The sequence below is a fragment of the Cygnus olor genome, chromosome 23 (assembly GCF_009769625.2).
Source record: "Cygnus olor isolate bCygOlo1 chromosome 23, bCygOlo1.pri.v2, whole genome shotgun sequence".
Taxonomy (NCBI): domain Eukaryota; kingdom Metazoa; phylum Chordata; class Aves; order Anseriformes; family Anatidae; genus Cygnus; species Cygnus olor.
In genome coordinates, this window is record NC_049191.1 from 5,503,303 (window position 1) to 5,524,771 (window position 21,469).

The following is a 21,469-nucleotide window of genomic DNA, read 5'->3' on the forward strand; positions in this document are numbered from 1 at the left end:
ATAAACACTGAAAACAGGAGCTGCCGTGTCTGCTTGTAGGGGCAGCATCTTTGCAGCATCCAGGAGAGCTGCTCTGAAACACAGAACCTGGTTGTTTAAGACACCGTGTCTGCTAGGTCCTTCCTTGAGGTGGCTTGCAGAGATTTCAGAGTGATGCTTGGTATCTCAGCCCTTCATGGCCCAATTTGAGTTACTGGCCCCTAGGCATGGCCTAGAAAGAAAAGGGCTGGGGCTGGATTCAGTCCCAAAGACATGAACAATATTGAGTTTTATGGTGCAAGTTGTTGGATTAAACTGGCAATGGGACAGATTAAACTGGCAATGGGACAGGATGCAGTTTTCTGTGCAGGTAACAATCCAGCCCTCACTTTACATACCTTTATCCCATTACCAAAGAAATCAGCCAAATGGGTTAAACTGTGGAATGACAATGGTAATATTTAATCACATAGAGATGTGATGTCATGGGTGCTGTGACAGGAATTCAAATCAAATCCATCTTTTAGTTCCTGAGACTGCTAAACTTAACTTTCAAGGCATTTAAAGAATAAATAGGCATGTAAGAAAATTAAATACAGGAGCTCATTTCCATGATTGGCAAACTGATTATAGCTGGGGGAAAAAAAAAAAAGAGAGAGAGGAATAATGGTGTCATCATCAGGTGGAAGTGAATTGCCTCTGATCAGCTGATAGATTGAAGAGACATAGCAAACTAAAGGGGAAAAGAAAAAAGAAAAAAGGAAAAAAAAAAAAAAAAAAACACCAACAGAGTAAAGAAAATGAGGCTCAGAAATATGTCAGGGGTCCTGGCCATTGTATTGCTCAGGGACTAGATGAGTGGCAGACTGTATGAAGATGACAGAAACAGCAGTTTTACTGGCCAGAAAGATCCTATTCTCTTTGAAAACCTGTGTCTCAAGGCAACAATTTCAACATAGCTACAGTCTCATCTGGTTTCTGAGAGTAGTAAATGAGGCTCCAGTTACCCCCAGTGGCTTCATCCCCCACCTTACCTGTTGAGATCAGCCCGCCAAGCAGTGAGGTTTCCAGCCCCTGAGCTGAGGTTTGCCTTGCTTCCTCTGCATTTCTCAAAGCCCATTTTTCCCCTGGATTTCTCTCCCCTGGCCAGGGATTGCTGTTACCTCTTCCCCTGACCTTGCCATGTAAGAAAACCACCTCTGACTCATCCCAGGATATGTGGTGCTGGGAGGGTTTCTGAGCCCAGTCCATTTCCCAGTGAAGCCAGTAGGGGTCATGGTAAGAATTGTTTAATATTTCCACAACCTTTGATGTTTTCTGGTCTATATTTGAAACCTAGTTGTAAACAGAGAGGGAGAGATTAGGATCAACAGCTCATTAAGTGACAGCGAGAAGAACTGAAGCATAGCCTTGTTCATTTGTCTGCGACCTCCAGATCTTCTCAGCCACAACCATTATGGGTTCATTATTCCTGACTCTTGGAGACGAACCTTTATAGCCCTGAATGTTCCCCCTTGTTTTCACACCTGCCGCCTGGATTGCTACTCACTCGCTTCCTCACCAGCAGCTTGTTTGTGTAACACTTTCTATCTGCATGAATACAGGACCCTGGCTTGCAGATGCTTTTTTCTTGAACTAACTGTAGCACCATGCTGAAACACAATGTTATTCAACAGCAAGGTGAGATTCTGAACTGTCAGGAGCTCAGAGCAGGCAAACCTTGGTGAAACAAGAAGATGAAAACCAGCACACGCAGATTCTTTTCTTCTGCTGACTGTGGCGTTTTTTTCCCCCGTTATAAATATATTCTCTTTAAGATGGAAAGTGATTCTGCAAAACCAGGAAAAAGATTCCTCAGATGGCAGTAGAGGAGGCTCAGTTGCCCCGGGTGAGGTGTTTAGACGTTAGCTGCATACATCTGAAGGAGTCATGATAAACTATAATGAGAAATAGGCTCCAGTGCTGCTTTGTCTCACTAAGACATGCACATTTAGACAACCCTGACAATTATGCCCCGTGGTGTCTATTTCTATTGAGAAACAGATGTAACATGAGAAGCTCAAGCTCAGAGGTCTAGATTTTAAATGTGAATAATTAGACAATGGAAATCTTATCCCTGTAAGTACAGGAGTTGCTAGGGATTACTCTGGGATCTACAAGCTGTACACAATTTGACTGAGACAACTAGGTTCGGCTATCAAAAACTGTCTGTAGTCCTTGAGATAATGCTTGGGAACGTGTGGCCTTATTCCTCCAAGTCCATGAGTATAATGATTGATTTTTGTTGTTAAATATTTCTGTTCTGAGAGAAGGGTCTCAGTATCTCTATGGACCTGTTTCTTCTCTAGCGTTAAAACAAAAGGTTGTGGCTTGAGACGGAGGCTTTCCTACCCACCACCAAGACTATGGAGAGGTGTTGTCAGGCAATTACATCAAACTTACGTAAAGAAATATGTTTAAAATCACTTTTAAAAATTTCAGCAAACTTTTAATATTTACTCAGAAAACATCTGCTATGGTTTCATTTCTGAACAGGCCAAGTTATTCTGAAAAGCTTTTCACATAGTCTCAAGTATAAATATTTTGATACAAAAAATAAAAATAAGAACCCCTCCAAACCCAACCCCTTGTGCTCACATTCAACGGTGCGCCATCGTGGCATGCATAACCATGGCCTCTTCTCTCCTCTCTTAGCCAGACTGCAGCTCTAGAAGACAGGCAGCATTAGATGCTTCTGGCCCACACCACTTTCTTTTTCTTTATTTTTTTTTTTCTTGTCAGCATTGGGAGTCCAGGAAAGGCAGTCCAAAATGTGTTGAGATGAACTTACTGGTTTTGAAGATGCTTAGGGCTGTGGGCTAAGGAAGGAGCTGTGAGCCTCTGGTCACCACTGCGATGAGAGCACCCTTTCCATCAGCAGGCAGCAGCTTCAGCAACAGTTCCCTGTGTTTTAGGTGCTAAAGACGCTTCGGAGCTTGAGTTGTGGATGTGGAGACCAGAGAGCTGAGGAGGAGGAGCACATCTCCTGGGGCTGGTGTTAACAGGACTGCCTTTGATCTACAGAGCCATGGCCACTGGCTCATTGCACGTTATCTCAGGACTTCACCAGAACTGGCCTAGCTTGGACAGCTGCTAGTTCATCGAAACATTGTGAGGGCATTTGCTAGTTAGGAAAGCTGAGCTTTTGTACTTTCTGTATTTTACAGTAGCTATGGATAAACCCAACTAGCAGCAACATCCTATCCTATCCTATCTGCAATGCACACTTAGAGATCATTACTATATTTCACCTACTTACAGACAAATGCTTCATGTTTATAATAACAAGACAATCAACTGCTAGGATTGACTTTTTACACTCATCATCTGAGTTGATTTTAAGTCACTTTGACTTTTAAATTAAATTACCTCATGCATAGAAACAAAAGATGCAGAAGAACACAGCAAGGATTCACAGAACTCTTAGTCAAGTACCTTTAAACACACACATATATATATTAAGCTTTAAATCAAAAACAAATCTTCCCAGGTTTTTATATATGCACTCTACATGATGCAGTGAACATTAGCATGGTCTAGCTCTCCGTCAAACACAGTGCTCTGCCTGTTATACAATGTCTGCTCTACTGTTATACTTTTTCCCTTTTAAACAAATGCATGTAGACTAGACTCTTTTAAAAATACAAGCTGGCCATAGCACTGTGGCTGAGCTGCCCTCCATACAAAGGAAGGAGTTCTAGTTTTGTTACACTTGGAAGGAGAGAAATAATACTCTTTCGGGGTCTTAGATGATCTTGTTCTCCAGGGCTTCAATCCTTTTTGCCACAGCTTCCAGTAAACAAGAGTTAAGGAGAAGAAATGACAACGCACGTTGGTGTTTCATGGCCCAAGTCCTCCCCTAGCTTACAGAACAGATACCTGAGCTGCCTGGCTGGGAGCAGGTAGCAGAGGAATCCCAAAAATCATCTCTCTGGCATTTCTCCAACTGTTCAGGCTGAACAGTTTTGCTGTATGTTTTTTTTTTTTCTTTCTCCAACTTTTACTGAAGTTAAAACATTCACACATGCACACATACTCACATGCACCTATATAAAACACTATAAAAGGAAGAGTAAAAAATACAGGAATGGTTGGAGTGTCTTTTGAGAGGTTGACAGAGAATTCCTGACCTGGATCAGAATGGGTTGCATGAAGAGTGGAGCAGGGTGCTTTTCCTGGAGTTATACCGTGTCGCAATTTTCTGCTCTTTTCACTAATTGCTTTTTGTGATGTGCCTGGGAGCGGCAACCCGCTGGGTGAGAACTGCTGATTTACTCTGACCTTTTGCATAATATAAGTCACGGATTTCACTCAATTTGACTTAAAGAGGAGAAAATATACTGTGTAACTGACATAACAAACCACAGAAATGTGTGTATAAATTAGAACATTGTTTTTAAAATGGTATGTAATGAAGATTGTCCCTAACCCTGTTGTGAGTTGCTCCAATGTTTCACTAATTCCTTTCCTCATGAGAAGGTTGAATCTTACTCACATCTCTTTTGCTTTTCCTTATTTCTCTTCCCACCACTTATTTCTGGCCTTTGTACAATATGACAGAACCTGGCATGACAGAATACCATCCCAAAAACTCAGTTCAGGTGGGATCCTACCCACCTCCCCAGAGATGTTTGCAGTGAGCAGTTATGTGGGAATTAGTCCCTCAGGATGGAGGCTTAGCCATCTGAGAAAAATTGGACCTATACAATGCAATTTGCCTGACTTTATCCAGACCACCAACAGTATCGACAGAAGTGTTGTGCTGTAGATGACCCTCCTTCCCTCCAGTTCTGTGGAGAAATTCAGGCAGCCAGCTCAGATGCAAGCATGGTAGCCATTTACCATCATATAAAAAGAATCCCACCCATGGAGCTTTAATGACTTAGCAGCTGCATGCATGCACCAGTGTTTTCTTCTGCTCACAGTCCAGTGTTAGCTGCTGCTGCTCTCAGCCCTCACATTCTGGCCTGCTTTGCAGGACCTGCAGCACGCAGAGGCAGCAGCATTATCCCATGCAGGAACCATGCTTCCATACTTCTCTCATTGGCATCATTTAAGCATCTTCCTAAAAACTGACCTAGGTCTTGGTGCCTGCAGTTCATTACTGATCAGCAATGGGTTGGCATGTTCTGCTTTGGCTCTATTGTTTTCAGCCTATTCTTATTTTGTGTCAGGACAGAAGCTTGCACTCTGGTACAGGGACTCTTCCTGGTAGACACTATCAGAACCCAAGGGTCTCACTTTCCAGCTTTCTGACCATGTATCTGAGATTCCCCACGTGTAGGCTTTCCCCACTGGTCCCTCCAGAAAGCCTGGCCCAGCGCACTAGGTTCTGAACAAAGACCGCTTCCAAAGGATATATTTCCTTTGCAATGAATTGATGAGTTCTTCTACTTTTGTCTGGAACTTCACAATAGATTTACATTCACATGGATCTTCCTCTGTGGACCAGAGCATCAAGAAGAAGTGTTAAGTGGTACAAAAAAAAAAGAATTAAAAATTACTGAAATGTGAAATAAAGCAAATCTTATATTCTTTATCACAAACACAAATGAAATCAAAATACCATTCCTTCTAATTGTCTGACTGATCACTTCTGTCTTTAAGCTCAGTAGTCTAGAGACTCTCACATTTCATTGCTATATAGGGCAGGCTCTGTGCAAGAAGTCTTTCCTGGACTTCCAGTTTCTTGAAAACCCACTGATGCTTAAAGTGTGCCCCAAAAATTTGAATCTGACAAAATACAGGGCTCCTCCAGTGAGGATGAGATGCCTGAGATTTGTGGGTGGCTGGGGTTCAGGTAACCACCCAAATATCAGATGTCTCATGACCTTTCTGAGTAATCTGCAAACTTGATACCCTGAGAATGGAGCGTTCATTGTAACAATCATCTGAAAGGGGATTTTTGTCCTTTTGTTTCAATCTTCTAGGCCTTGTTGCTCTCTAAATGCTGCGACTAAATCCTCCTCTCTCCCAAGTCCCCCACTCTCACCAATGCAGATTTTCATTTGCAGCTTCTTCCCGATGTTGCTGATGGTTCTGAAGTCAGCTGTGTAGAAGTAGTGCTCAGCTACTGGTTCTGAAGCGATTTCCCTCAGCTCATCCTCCACTGCGTTACCAACTCCCACAGCAAACATCCTAAATCCTGCGAGCAATAAGAACTGGTCAGTTGGACAGCCGTGGAGCATCGTGCTGCTATGGCACCAATCCCCATTAGTGTTTACATCCTTGCCTTCCTTCTGCACCCCCAGCCTCCCTGAAACTCTGCAGATGTTAATTGGGAAACTAACTCCTTTACCCTCTACTTTTACAGACTTATTTCAGGTCACCCAGAGTTCCAAAATATTTTGCAGGCAAAGTTTTACTAGAATTATCCAGATAATGACCACTATCACCACAAGAACGATGTTTTAGAGACACAAGAAAGGACAGATCATTATAACACCTTGACAGCATCATGCATCCAACTAATATGGAAGCAATGATACAGCAAAAGGAAATGGTGGAAGTTTTCATAATAGCCTCCAGCCATCATTATCAGCCTATGTAGTGGCAAAGTCCCCTGTGCAACAGAGACCTGCAGGTTCAGTAAAATTGTACCTGGATGGCTTTCTAAAATTGCAACTCATATTTTCTATCACGAGCAACCCGTACTGTGAGTTAAGGACATGTGTCCAGGTATTGTGCTTCACTGCCAGAGGCTGAGTACCACCTCTGGTTTAAATCCAGTTTCTATTGAACTGCAGTTTTCCCCTTGACTTGAATGATAATGCTACTTAACACCTGTTTAGAAATATTTGTCTCTACTTGTCCAAGTTTAGGTCTAGACTTTGGTAATGCTTTCCTTTCCTCCCCTTTTTTCATAGTCTTTCTGCCTCTGATTGTGTCCAGTTATTTTTCCCAGAAGTTCAGTGCAAGGAATGTGTTTGGAATCTAGTTGTAAGTATCTTGTTATTTATCCCAGTGAAATCACTTAGTAGCAGCTGTTGGGGATGTCTGCGTGGGGAGAAGAGAAGAGGAAGAAACAAGGCCTGAAGTCTTGTTTCTATGCATGCAGTTTAGAAGGACCTTTTGTTTTATGAGAGCTGAACAACCACATAACCTGTCAACTTGTTTTGTAGACATCAGCTTTTCCTAAGCTTGTACTTGACCTGCATTGGCTATGTGCTAGCCCTTAGTCACATCCAGTGGTTGAGACCAAACTTAAAAGGAAGTGAAGGATTTAACAGTTCATGAAGGTATTCATATGGGCTGCATCCATTTAACAGTGATGGCAGAAGACTGTGAACCTGTTCAGCAGGAGGTCAGCAAAGAGGCAGATCTCAGATATACTTGACAGTATTTAGACATATAACTATATCCATATGTAGCCGTTGTACTCTTTTAATGTTCCAGAAGAAACTGAAGAAAATTTCTTATTAGCGTGTCTGGGTGTGTCTAGGATTTGGGCAGAGAGTCCACATTTTCTCCCTCAATATGTGTTTCTGCTTTGTTTATTTATTGTTTCTTCTTTTTCTTTTACAGGCCTTAAGGCTGATACAGCCAAACCATGCTTGGCCCTGCAACTCCTGTTATTCTCCATGTGGCTGTCTGCTGGTTGTCTTTGCCTTACTGTGGGTGCCACCGATGGTGACTTGAATTTGACTAATAACAGCAGATAGATCCTCAGCTTTCCCCTGAAGTTTCCTTCTCATTTCTGTGAGATGCTACACCAGTGTGTATCCCATAACAAATGTATGAAACCCCATTCTGTCCAGCAGAGAGACATCCTGCAGATTTAGATCAGACACAGAGGAGCTGTGGGCGCAAAAAGCAGCTGCTGGCAAACCAAGGTTCATCTGAAGCCCCAGCCGGAGCTGCTCCAAGTTCTGTATAAGTGTGCAGGGACAGCCAAGCAACATCTGGGAAAAGTTGCTCTATGGTATCCTGTTTCTATCCTAGGTAAGAGACACCTGGTAATGAGTGATGCCTAGATTGATACTAGATACAGTGCGTGGTTCAAAGGGAGAAACAAACCACTAAGAATTCAGTAGACCTACCTAAATCTTTGGCTTTCTTAGCAGCATCGGTGATGTAATCTTGTGACCGTCCATCGGTGAACACTATGCCCACCTTCGGGACCCCAGGCCTTGCGCCATTGGCAATGGAAAAGGAGCTGTCAATGAGGTACTTCAGAGCCTGGCCAGTCATCGTTCCTTTCTCCATGTAGTCCATTTTCTTGACCGCTGCTTTGATGTCCTTCTTGTTCTTGAACTGCCCCAGAGGAAACTCCTGCCTGACAGAACTGGAGTACTGAACCAGGCCAACTTGGGCCTGTTTTTCTGACACCTCCAGTGACTCCACGATCTGGTTGATGAATTTCTTCACCAGCTCAAAGTTCTCAGGCCTTACACTCTTGGATCCATCAATCAGGAAAACGAGATCCAGGGCAGATCCTGACCCACCACTGCAAGCTGAAGCAAAATGTGAGAAGAGGGAGAAAGAAGACAGCAACTAGGACTGCTTAATTATGTAGGAAAATATAAACCTAGTACCATTTTATTGCTAATGAAATATGTTTGATCAATCAAAAATCACCAACAGTTCACATTTGTGGTTTCCTTCCCTGACTTTTCTGAGCAGAACATGTCTGCCATGTCTCAATCTTATCCCTACCCCACCACTGCAGATCGCAGCTCAGCTCAGTGCAAATGAAAGTCATTACGTACCGCTGCAGGTCTTCCCATCATTGTTCAGCGTGAAACCCTCTTTACAAGCGCACTTGTATGATCCTGGGGTGCTGATACAGATCTGCTCACAGTCGTGGTCTCCAGTGGCACACAGGTCTGACACCACTGCAAGTAAAGGTGCAGATTAAAATCAGAGACCTTGCCAAGGCTTCGCAACCCAGAGCCGACATAGCCCATGAAGAAGGCATGATATTTATCCTATACACTGAGTGATAACTAAACCCACCCTGCAGCCATACAAAGCAGCAGGAAGTCATTACTCTTGGATAGTAATTGAGATATAAGAAGGAAGGAGAAATTGTGACAAGTCTCCCGACTCCAAGACACAGCCAGGACTAGAAATAGTCTCCACAACAAGGGCAAAAACCATCTGTCTGTCGGGCATATCATAATCTACTTCAGTCTCCAAAGCTACAGGATGAGATTTGGTTTCCAAACTACCATCCGGGCTGGCCAGTACCCATTTTCCCAGCTACATAGTACAGTTATGATTAGTGAGTTCAGTGCCAGGTACAGCTGTCATTCCCGGATGGGCTTCATGTCCAAACATACTTGGAATTCACTTCAGAGCTACCTTCACACATACAACTTTCAGATTCACTCTTTACAAATATTTCTGCCTGCTGATCTTAACCTGGATCTGACTCCTATAAGATGCTGAGCAAACAGAAGCTGAACTGCAGCAGTTTGAGCCAGCAGCACTCAGTGACTGACAGCACTGTCATGGCTACAGCAATGATGATGGAAAACAAATCTGAGGCTAAACAGATCTGGTTGCAGCAAATTTATTCACAAATACCAGGGAAATCTGTGCAGAAAATGGAGCACTTCTGGTTTTATTGCAATGATGGGAGGTGGTGTGAAGTCTTTCAAAATTAAGGGGATACTGCTCATTATTTCTTTTTGTTTGTGTTCTGCTCTACATGTATTTTGTACTTTTGGCCTTCCCAATTCATGCACCTGCATATTGTGCCATATAACAGTAGCTGATATAATTAGGAATATTATTAGCTATGCAGTTGGCTATAACACTGGGCTCTCAGGTTGAGTTCTTTGAAGGCTACAGAGATCTTATCAGTCTAACTAGTAGCTGGATCATTAAAGATCTCCCTTTTTCTCATGTGTTTGTTGAGCATTATGGGAAGCAGCTTGGACAGTGCTGCACAGCTCCTCCTGCTTCCACTGCACACTGCTTCCACAAGCTGTGCTTTGCAATAGCAGGTGGTGTTTGGGTACATCTCCAAGGACAGTTTTGTGCAGCTGCTTGCATAGCATGATAACAACCAACTTGGCAGTTAATATGGTGCTGCTGTCTGTTAGCTGTAATAATCCTTAGCACAGTGCTTCCCTTGGATTCATCTCTGAGGGTTTTTACCATGGGGAGAACTTTGTCAGCTGCATGTTACAAATTTGAAAAGCGAGGCCCAGAAAGGATTTTTTTCCCCTCTCTTTTTGAATGACACCAATGCCAGAACTTCAAAACACATTTTCAGGCCTCTCCGTCTCTGGCTGACTCCTGACTCCAGGGCAGCCAACACAAACTCCCACGAATATTCATGGCCTGGATTCCACCTTCTTGAATATTGCCTCTGCTCCCCTTAGTATGTAGTATTTGTTCCCTTCTTTCATGAGCTTCTGCTGTGGTGACACCTCATTATAATATATGACTCACTTTAAATTCAAAGTTTTCCTCCTTCCTACAGAGGATGAAGTTTTCCTTGACAAAAAGCTGCTCCCCCCCATCATTTGCAGGCTGAAAGTTGAATCATGAAATTTTACACCTCTTGAAGTCAGTCTCAGAGAGTTTTACAGGTCCATCTGTGTGTACGTGTTTACAATGCTCTGCCGTAGGCACTGTGGTGTATTGCACCTTTTAAAAAGTGTTGCCACACGTCTGTGCTTTGGCAGGATGGGCGTGTGAAGCCCCCAGGCCACTCTTGCTGACACAAAACGGGTATTTATAGACCACCTCCTACAGCTTCTGGGTATGTTCGAAAGCAATAAAGCTCTCTCATTCCATTCACTGGTTCATGTAGGAGTGAATATGTGTTTGTAGGATAGTCAGGCTCTTTTTATATACTATGCAGATAGGTATTAGGTACTGTACCAACCAGGAGAGTTTCCTGCTGCACAGGGCTTGCAAAAATAACAGCACAATCAGGCAAAGGTGGCTCAGTCTCCAGCAGGCAAGTGAAACCAGCCCTTGCTTAACAGGGAATTCAGAAGATACTGGCAGGGGAAATTACCAGCCAGATCATCAGCACTGCCCAGCTAGGTTTAAACATAAGGGCAATGATTTTAGCTATTTAAAGCTCATGTTTTCCAGGTTCTTTTTCTCTGCCTCAAGCAGTATATGTGTACAAACTCTTGGGTACAAATGAAGTCTGGAGACTTCTGTAAACAAAACCTGAAATTCCCTAAACAAAGCCTCAGACTCTTGAAAAGCAACCTCAGAGAGCACCTCTCTGCCATACTGATTTGTTCTGCAGACCCAAGTCCTTGGAAAAAGGAAGCAGATGGGTGAAGGATGATCACATGTGACATTTCTGTGAAAAGCTTGCTGGCAGCCACTTGCACTTCTTGGCTAGGAACCCGGGGGTTGTGGCAAGGACTTACCACAGAAAGCTTCTTGAAACTTGTGGGTCAGCTTCTCTATAACACTGTAGCTCTCCACATAGTCCACGTGGTCATCCAGGGGCTCGCTAGCAATTTGCCGCAGGGTGTGCATGTCCACCCGGCCAACCCCGATGGCAAAGATCTCGATGCCAGCTGCTCTGGCCCTTGCTGACACATCCTGCACTCCATCCTGGGGACGTCCGTCGGTCACGACAATCGCCACCTGCACAGAGAGGGGCAAAGACCAGTTGTGTGTGTGAAATGGGCTCAGTATCACTACTGCTTGTGGAACAGCCTGGATTAGTAAAGAAGGGTTCACATTTCTAAAATTAAAGAAAAAAGGAAATGGCATCTCCTCCCCCTCTTCCTGTTCTTCCTGAGATCACACAAGCCATTCTTTTCATGTGCAGTTTGTTTCTTCCTGAGCTGGAAAGGTTAAACTGCCGTGGACCTGACTTTTAATTAAGGGACATCTGGTGCATCTCGGCCCTAAGGAAACCAAAGTAAAGGTTACATTCTTCATAAGCAAACTAATGCTCAAGCCAAACTCTAACTATTTTCATGAACCCCCAGCTGACACTAAGGGCACCTCTGGGACTTTTGTAGCATCTTTGTCCATCTAGGAATCTCAGAAGTATGGTAAACTAAGGAGGTTAAGGCTTTTCCCCATTTTATGGTTGGAGAAACTGAAGCAGAAAGAGGGGAAGTGATCTGTGTAAGGCCACACCATGTGTCGGTGCCAGGCATGATTTCTGATTTCCCATTCCACCACAAAAAGCAGTGGTGAAATCCTACCCCTACTAACATCAGCATTAAAATGACAGCTGATATAAGTGGGAACTGGATTTCACCATGGATGGTGACACCCTAAACCAGTGGAAAGCCTCCAAGAGTCCTGCTCCTGTTGCTAGATTGCCTGTTTTCCTCTTTATTCTTCTTCTGATAAGTGACATTGTCACAGAACCTTCATTTCCATTCTTTGGCAATTCATCTGCTCCTGCCACTTTTCCTTACAATTGTTTTATTGTGACACCGCTGTCAAGTCCCAAGCAACTAATTGGGATGTAATGCAGTATGGAGAAACATAATGAGCAGTAGAAAAAAAAAAAAAAAAAAGAGAGAGAGAGAGAAACAGAGAGAAAAGTCCGTCTAGCAGCACCAATGGGTTTGAGTGAGCTATCGTCAGGTCACCAAGGTGGTATTTGCTGTTGTCCTCTAGGCCATATATGCTCTCCATCTTTCTGAAGATGAAATCAGGAGACCCATCAGCTGCTCAGCTGGGACAGCATGATGGCTGTTTTGCACCCTTGGGTGGGAGAAGAGTCATCTTTGTAAGGTCAGGAGTGGAGTTCCCTGCCCCCTGTTCCCATGGGGCCCTGGCCATGCTGCTGAAGTGGTTCCTTGCCCTCTGCCCACTCGTCTGCAGAGGGATGGCTGAGCGCTGCACTCATCTGCCCCAGTGCATTTGCAATGCTAAAGTAACCTGCTGCCCATTCAGAGCTTTCCTTCTGTACAAAAGATGGGTGAACCTGGAAAAATGCAGAACTTTCAGTCTGGTGAAGGGCTGCAAGCTCAGGTGTTCATCTACTCTTCCTAAGGGCTACAAGATTAAAAAAAAATCATGGACACTAGGATTCTGCAATTGAATGCTTCTAAGAGAATAAATAAATAAAATACATGGAAGTATTTCTCCTTTGCTCATGACCAAAATAGGAAAAGAGTCACCTGTGGCAGCTGTCAGTGCTCATACAGGCGAATGAACGTGGCAAACACAGACTGATCAAGAGGAACAATCGTGTTATTTCAGGAACAGCAGCCATGCAGTCGTGCTTTCTGCCAGGAGAGAGAGCCCTTGGCTTAGCAGCGGGCTGAGCAGCTCTGAGATGGGGCTGCCAGTCGGAGCTTAGCAAAAGCCTGTCAGAAACAAGATGTACCATCAAGTCGCAGCTGCGAGGAGCTCTGCCCTGTGAACAGGTCTCGGTCAGCAGCTGTGTATTCTTCTTGCAGTGTTTGTCACAGGACAGAGGTGTTCCATGTCCTCCTGGCATTTCTCTGTCTAAGTAAAGTGATTCTCCGAGTTTAATCAGTTCCTTAGGTTCTTCACATCAGGGTGGAATCTCTACATAGGCCTGAGCCCCAGATACAACCCAGGAGATGTCCGGTAGCAGCATCCACATCTGGATCTGATGGGAAAGATTTTCGTAACGGATCTGTGTGAAAATCTACAGTGCAATCAATATTCATGCTGCTTTCTGACCTGCTGTTGGAATTTGGAAAGAATAGAATTTGGAGGCACAAAGAGTCTGGCACTGGGAATTTAGCAGCAAGCCTATGGCTAAAGTGACTAACAGGAGTCAGACCCAGCACCAGCCAGCCAGGGAGACTTTCTGGGAGCTTGGACAGGACCAGGTGCTTACAGAAAGAGTGTGAGAAATAGAAACAAATTTAAAGTGATTTTGCTATTGTATATATTTATATATATATCTTGATAATCAGGAAATCCTGATTTTTCCCAGGATTCCCCTTCTAGACCTTTGCCCTCTCTGCCAGCTTCAGGCAGAGTTCCAGCATGAAAAAAAATCACATCCTTTTGTTTTAAACCTACCTCCAAATGATTTTCAGTCACAGGATCTCTGTAATTCTCTGTGTTATGACCTTGTCTCATTTAAAAAAACTGGAAGTCCTGATATGTGCCTTGTTTGGAAAAGAGCACGATGGGTCAGAAGCAAGGAGAAACCACCACGCCTGCAGCTGAGGTTGTGCTGGGCTCAGCTGGTGGCCGTGTGGGAAGAAATAAGAAAGGGTGAACTCTCTTTTCTGTCCCAAATAGCTGAACAGGATCTCCAGTTTTTCCCTAGGGAAACTCAGAAACTTTTGCTTTTTGAGGTCAAATTTTTATTCGTTTTAACACCACCTTTCTTTTTTTTTTCTTTCTGTGAATTCCTTACTTTCTGGATCCAGAATCTCCGTCTTGTGTTACTTCTCTCATATAGAAATCTCCTATGTTCTCATGACACAATTTATTCTCGGTTAACTAAGACACTAGAGTGTTCACGGGCATCCCTAGATATTCATATTTCAGGGCAGCCATGTGTAGGCAATCCAGCAGCTAATGAGGGAGCTATGTCTCATTATGCAGTGTATTACATGAATGTTGTAACAGCAGTGAAAGGGGAATTGGGAAGAAAGCTGAATAAGCCCCTGATTTTCTCATCAATTTGACAACCTATTTGTTGTTCTTCCTAAAGAAAGATAAAAGTAATTGGGCACCCCTGTAGTTTTGATAGAGGTATAAAGAGAGTTTACTTTGAGCTCTTGCAGAAACAAATAGTGTTTTTCCCCATCCTGCAGTGACATTTGCTGCACAGAGCACAGCAAGACTAAATGATCTTGTGATGCGTTGGCCAGCCCCACGTGGTTGAAAATCCTCGCGCCAATTTTCACAAGGTCTTGCTGGATTTCTGCCGTGTGAAGGAACAAGGACTGTGCTCAGCATTTCTGGAAGCTTCCCCTCCCTAAATTACTGCGTGGTCTATTCATCATCCCAGCAGATGATGGGGCCATCCTGAGAAGCAAGAAGGTCAAAGAAGGGAAAGAGTTTGCTGGACTTACTTTGTCAAGCTTTCCAACACCTTGGTCTGGAAGTACTGACCAAGAATTAATGGAGAAAAAAAATAAGCTTTAAGTAAATGGCCTTTTTGTCTGTCAATACTCAACAACTGAAATGTTTCAGTGGTCTGGCATTCAAACTGTTGGGATTTTTTTTTTTGTGGAAGGCGAAACATTTTCTCTGTTCTTGTTTAACTTTTTTTTTTTTTCATTTCAATCATATTAAGAATTTCTGAAAAGCAGAAATAGATATTATCACCCAGATAGTTTTGTTGTTGTTGTGGTTCAGTTGCCTAGTTTTGTGCTAAACAATACCCAGAAAAGAAGATTTCCCATAACATTTTTCTTCTGGACAGAAAGTCACTGTTTGTATATGGCCATGGATAATCCTTCTTAGAGGAGACCTGCAGCCCCCATCTGCTCACATTTTCCCAGCACAGGGTGCTCTGGCCAAGCTGGGCTCTCGGCGAGGTGGCAAGAGGGCTCTGCTGGGGAGCTACCACCTTCCCTTCATCTCTCCTGGAATGGTTTCACTGGAGGAAAACATCTCTTGCACGCAACATCTGAAACAGCTCTTCAGTTAAGTGGTCCATGGAGAAAGAGGGCAGCCCCGAGCTCACTGAGAAGTGAGTCTTTTCCAAAGCCTGCAAACGGTGGGAGTGGGCAGCCTGTACCACTGCTGCCTTGCCTTGTGGCTGGTGGCACGGTTGCTGCTGCTGGGGAAGTGGGGAAATGCAAAACACACCTTGGCAGCTGCAGGAAGTTGTTTGTACCTCCAAAAACCAGCAGATTTGAGTGAAAGGCTGATTCCACACTTGATTTCTTTGAAGTAGTTGAATGAGAACAATTAGTCTTGCACCTAAAGGATTTTAAAGCTCTTTACTAAAAATTAATGACAATAGAATATTAATAATGCCTTGCCATATTGCAATAATTTCTTTCAGTGAACCTCAAACCACTTGACAAGCAAAAAACATTACTCCTTTTGAATAAAAAGCCATCAGGCCCCTGAGCTGCCCTGTGAGAGCTGGGTTATTGGATTTTGCAGTCAGTGACTCCTAAGCCCAAGGAGTGATGTGATGGTCAGATGAATTTTGCTGAGGCTGATTGCCGATGAAACTTAGGGAAAGCTTCTCGAAGTGTAATTTTCTCAGGTTATCACTCTTGGTTTTCTTCCTATTGTGTGAAGCCAGATTTAGACTAAAATACAGATAATTTCCCCACTGTGTGCCCCACAATGAAAGACAACATGAGGATGGATTCATTCACATTTGCGAGTTGCCTGTGGTTCAACAGGGTGAAGGAGCACACAAGAAAATTAACTGGATCATCTTTTGGGGTGATGGTCTCATTTTTCAGGGGTGTCTTGTGAATTCCAGTCCAGTAAAGCTTTCAGGATGCTGTTTTTTGGAGTTGACAGATCATTATAGGTGCCTGTTTTACACTTTCCAGTATTATTTTTAACTTGCCATCCCTGGGCATCTTTCCATGTACTGCTCTGCCTTCCCTAGAGCATTACCAGCAGTAAGGAAATGGAAAGCGTCCGACGTTCCAAAAATGTTGTAATCAGGAGAAAAATCCCAAGCTTCCTCGCTCCAACAGCTGGGCTGCTGTCCAGCTGGTGGAAAGCTCTCTCTACTTGCTAAAGCCTTTGCTTATTTTTCTGGTCTGGTCTTATAGTAGAGAGCCAGCGGAGCTGGCACAGGACAAAAAGGCCTAGGAGGTTCATTTACGATGTTTAGATAAAACATATATTGAAAATAATATGTATTTTCCCCATGCTCAGAAGAGAGTTTTCCTGATGACTGTCACTGGGCTGAGGTCTGGTTGCCTTCAGGGCCAAATCTGGAGGGGGTGAGTGAGGTATCTGTAGAGTATTTTTTTTAAAGGGTGAGCTTCCTGAGCAGGGAAACTGGGTCAGGAGCAGTGATGGAGCCAGGTGTGGAATTAATCTGATCTTATACCACAGCCTTAAATGCTAAATAGTCATTAAAGCCAGTGTACAAGAAGGAAATACCCAGAAAGGAAAACATAGCCATTAGCCAGCCTACGAAGAACTGTGAGAGCAGTGGAGGATACAGAAACAGCACTTAGCTTTATATATGCAGCTGAAAGGGCCCATTTCAAAGGAAACTTTCAGAAGGTTGTCTCACTTTTCACCATGGTGGATTCTGAAGCGTTTTTATTACAGTGCATTGGGGAAGATGACTGATAATCTCAGTACGTTCAGGCCTAGGAAACCTGGCTGAAACGAGCATTTCACGGCAGCATGTTTTGGAAGCCGGGAGCCATGTCCCACAGCACAGACACTCCAGTCAGGGCGGAGAGCTGGTGAAGCTGGATTAAATTTACACCAGCAACTTCTGGCCAACTCTGCGCCCCATGCAATCAAAGCATTTAACATCTCAAGGATGTCTCAGTATCTTCCCACACAAACAGAATCACCTTTTCTCCTCTCTGATTTTTCCAACCATACCCCTTGAAAGAGGGAGCTTCCAAGCAAAGGATAATCTCCTTACCTTATTAATATTGGGAGACCTCAGCCTGGCCCCTTCTGAGTCACTAAAAGCCCGGCTGATGGCAAACTGGATGGCCAGGCCAGTCATAGTCCCAGTGGAGAGCGGCTCTATCCTCTGGACCGCCTGCAGGAGCCCGGCTTTGGTTTGGTGTGTCTTGAGGGAGAACTCGTTCTTGACGGCGCTGGCGTAATTGATCACACCCACCCGTGTGGAGTTGGGGCCCACGTCCAGTCCCTCGATCACCCGGGACATGAAGACTTTGACTTTCTCGAACTCCTGTGGGCGCACGCTTCGAGAGCTGTCGATGACGAACACCAAGTCGGTGGGTTTGGTTCGACACAGGGTGCCTGGAAAGGATGAGGAGGGAGGAGAAAAATAAAAGAAAAAGAAGAGAAAAATCTACCACGAGGGGAAAAAAAAAAAAAAGTCTTCTTACAGCTGAGGACCTGCAAGCTGCAATCTTTTCTCTCCTTTTCTTAGAGAGGCCCACTGAGACCAGTTAAACCTAATGTTTCTAAATGTTCTTTTCCCTTTCATAGAAAAATGTCTGGAAGAACAACACATTTACCGGTTGACAACATGTACTTCTACAGCAGTGAGCTGATGAGATACCAGCTCTGCGCTTGTGGGAACAGGTTGCCCACTTGTAACACCAGGCTGCTGCTAATGTCGACACGAAACTTAATTCACTCACAGCAGCACGGAGGGAGGAGGAAAGCTGTGAGCTGGAGCCCGTTATATGCACTTCTGCATCAAAGAAAGTCTCAAAAGAAGTTACTGCGTTTCGGACATGTATAAGCAAGCTACATGGACATTAATTAATGAGCTTGTGCCTTTGTCATGCTTGACCAGAAGCAGGCATTAAACTCAGCAGTTCAGTTTCAGTTGTGAAGCAAGAGTCCCAGATTAACTAACGAGCATTACACAATCCAGTCTCATGTTTTTCAGCTAGTGGCACTAATAAGGAAATTCTGTAACACAGCAAAGACCAGCACGGTTTTGTTTCTTTGAGCTGGTGAGGGAGAACACAGCAGAGATGTAGAACCACATCATTGATAGGTAATCTCTACAAGCCCATAGTAAGGCATGAGTGTCCACTGTAAAAAATGAATGGATAAACAGGAAACATTAGCAATGCAAACAGCTGACTAATATTTTTCTTTTTTAATTCCTCATTTTCATGCTTTTTTCCATCTTAATGTTCAGCTGTGGCAATGCATAAAAAGGACTGATATTTTTTATGAATTTCTGAATGAATTGCCCCATTTTCCCCACTAGACCTATAACATTCTGATATTATTATTATTTTTTTCCTATCATTTAGCCTGTCTCTGCAGGGATATCAAGTGCTCTGCTAATATTTGATTTCCATAGAGAGGGATGATATAGGTTATACCATAAAAGAGGTTTCTGTGGGCAGATTTTTAAATGCGAGCTTTTGGGCCAACAAATCTGTTCCAAATTATGGCATAAATATTATAGCTAGTCCTCAGTGTGAAATCTAATGTGGCTTTCAGTCTTTAAGACACATGAAAATAAATACCCTGTGATATATCCATAAAGAATATAATCAGGTTAGTTTCCTGAGAGACACTAATGCTGAATCTGCTTCTGGCTCCCAGAAAAGGTCCCTCTAAATGATGCTGCGTGTAGAAGAGAAGCAGGCAGGGGTTACTTCATCAGATGCTCTAGTTTCAACTAAAATGCAACAGAACCTTTTCCTATATGTGTGACTTTTGCTTTGCAATAATAATTCATTGCAGAGGAAGGAAAAACTCAGATGGCAGTCCATTTTCTACAGTACTGCAAATCCCTTTACCAGGGGTTGGTTATGCCCATTTTACAGGAGATAAATGAAGATACAGAGAAAGGCTCAAGGTCCTGCAGTCAGCTCCTCCAGAAATAAACTACAGATTCCCCTTTGCCACTGTAGCTAATGCATCACATCCATTTTTAGGGACAAACCAAGGAACAAAACTAATTTTTTCCCTTAGGAACAATTGGATCCTATAGAAGTTTTGAAGTATATTTTCTTTTAGCATAGGAGCTCTGTGATTTTGCTCTAAATAACATTTTAAACCTCTTTTTATGGGAGTGAAGTATATTTCAGGGAAATGAAGAGAAAAAGAAGTTATAAGACATCAGGAGCTTTGGGATTTCAGCCTGTCTGGTCACAGCTGCTGTGCACATCTGGATCTGCAGGACAGGCCTGCGTTATCTCCAGGAGGTGACAGTCAGGCACGCTTGTTCCGAGTGACATCTTGACTCAACATAGTTTATTTTAAAGCAGAATTAAACCAGAAGTAAAATCCTCCTCTAGTTTTAAAAATGTCCACACTTGAAGTTATTCAGGAATAGCTCAACTTCATGCACTGATTTAGCAGAAAATCTCTCTTAGGGCACCTTTCCCCTATTGATTAAGAGAACACGACTCTTGCCTAGTAATTCAGAATGGAAAGATGTTTATTTTAGAAATAGTGATGGCTCACAGTAGGGCTGGGCTGAATGGCTGCTCTGTTCAGGTTTTGGCTTCAGTAGTGCTTAGTGGTTCCACAGCAAAGATAACTCTCCCTTTCCAAGTTTGTAAGAAAAATCTGGTCAGTATATCAGCAAACTCCCCTTCATAAGCCACAGCCTGCCCCTATCAGAGATGTTTCCTCAGTACCAGGCCACCAGCACTTCCCTTCTGAGTCCAGCACTTGCTGACACGAATTGCGAGCGAGGATTTAGAGACACTGGAGCTGCACCCTGCAACCTCAAAGAGCCGGTGGCTCCTCTCCCACCTGGCTGCTTTACACCCCACTTGAAATACAAACAGAGACTGGTTTTGCTCAAGGATGGCTGAAGTAAAACCTAGGAAAGGCCTGGCCTCAGGAACCCAGCCCAGACCTTCCAGCTTGGTGAGGTTAACCAGAGCTGGGGGGGTCTGGCCAAGTCCTCCGCAAGCTCCTGGCCAAGCCAGCCCTCTGCAGAGCTGCACTGAGGAGAAGCTGTTTCGGGGGGCATGGGGGAGCCTCCTCCAGCCCAAAGCAGTGAGCCCCAAAGCTGCTGCAGTGCTGGGGCTAGGGCTGACCTGATGCCACCTCTGCGCAGCATCCCACTTTTACTCTAAAGCAATGAAAGAGGCAGAAGGAACTGCATCTCCAGGTTTTACTGCCTTGGGAAAACACCTGAGAAAGCTCCTCTGCTTCCTGGACTGATGTTGGGTATTGTTTCATCCTTCTCCTTGCCAACAAACCCGTCCCAACCCTAGGCAGCTGGTGACCAGCAGCTGGGGACAGACCCCCCAGTTCCCCAGGAGCTGCTCAGCTCCCACTTACCTCTGGGCTGCGGAGGTGCCCCCCAAACTCCATAGCTCTGGAGGAGAAGCAGCAAAGACAGCAGCACAGTGGAGAAAATCCTGTCCATGGCTGCGGAGGAGCCGGAGGCTGGATGCGGAGTGGCAAGCAGGAGCCTTGGCCCGGAGGTATTAACCTGCCCTTCCTCGGGGAGGCATGGGGCCAGCCCCTGACACGTGTGAAGTGCCGGGGGGGCACCGAGGGGCAAGCAAGAAGGACTGGGAGAAAATATTGCACGAAGGTGGGGAGGAGGTGGACGTCCAGCCCTGCCGGCCCCCAGCCCCTCCACAATGGCTCCATTGCTCGGCGAAGGGGATGGGAGGCTATAAAGGGACCTGCAAGGGCACGGTATGTGGGGAATCTGGGACTGTAACAGTGGGACCAGTGAAACCAGCCCTGGGGAACTGGGGTTAGCCTGTCAATCACCAGCTCCCGTCTGCATTTGCTGAGCTTTGCCACTGTAAGCAAACGCCCTGCGGTGTGTCAGGCTCGTGTCCTTCCTGCAGCAGAGCCCGAGGAGGGGGCGGCGGAGGGAAGGGGGATGCAGGGAAGGGGGATGCAGTCGCACAAATCATCGCTCAGTCCCCATGCTGGCCAAGAGCAGGGCTGGAAACCAGCCTGCGGGACCGGGCACTTTGCT

General features: G+C 44.5%; 1 protein-coding gene across 1 annotated transcript; it reads right to left on the reverse strand.

Annotated features, from left to right (window-relative positions):
• Positions 1-3,763: 3,763 nt before the first annotated feature.
• On the reverse strand, positions 3,764-20,899 carry MATN1 (matrilin 1). The gene is made up of 8 exons (XM_040535259.1): positions 20,812-20,899; positions 17,492-17,838; positions 11,364-11,586; positions 8,727-8,852; positions 8,058-8,471; positions 6,011-6,163; positions 5,379-5,459; positions 3,764-3,813 (listed from the first exon to the last, which is right to left on the reverse strand). Exons 1-8 carry the CDS (start codon positions 20,897-20,899, stop codon positions 3,764-3,766), a joined length of 1,482 nt encoding a protein of 493 aa, XP_040391193.1.
• Between the last annotated feature and the right edge of the window lie 570 nt (positions 20,900-21,469).

Bases quoted from the DNA above. Each gene is read 5' to 3' on its own strand.
- MATN1 (XM_040535259.1), bottom strand. From the start codon at position 20,899: ATGGACAGGATTTTCTCCACTGTGCTGCTGTCTTTGCTGCTTCTCCTC. The intron at 8,853-11,363 runs GTAAGTCCTTGC...CTTTACTTGCAG, and splicing joins GTTTCAAGAAGCTTTCTGTG to TGGTGTCAGACCTGTGTGCC. The intron at 6,164-8,057 runs GTAGGTCTACTG...TATTGCTCGCAG, and splicing joins TAAGAAAGCCAAAGATTTAG to GATTTAGGATGTTTGCTGTG.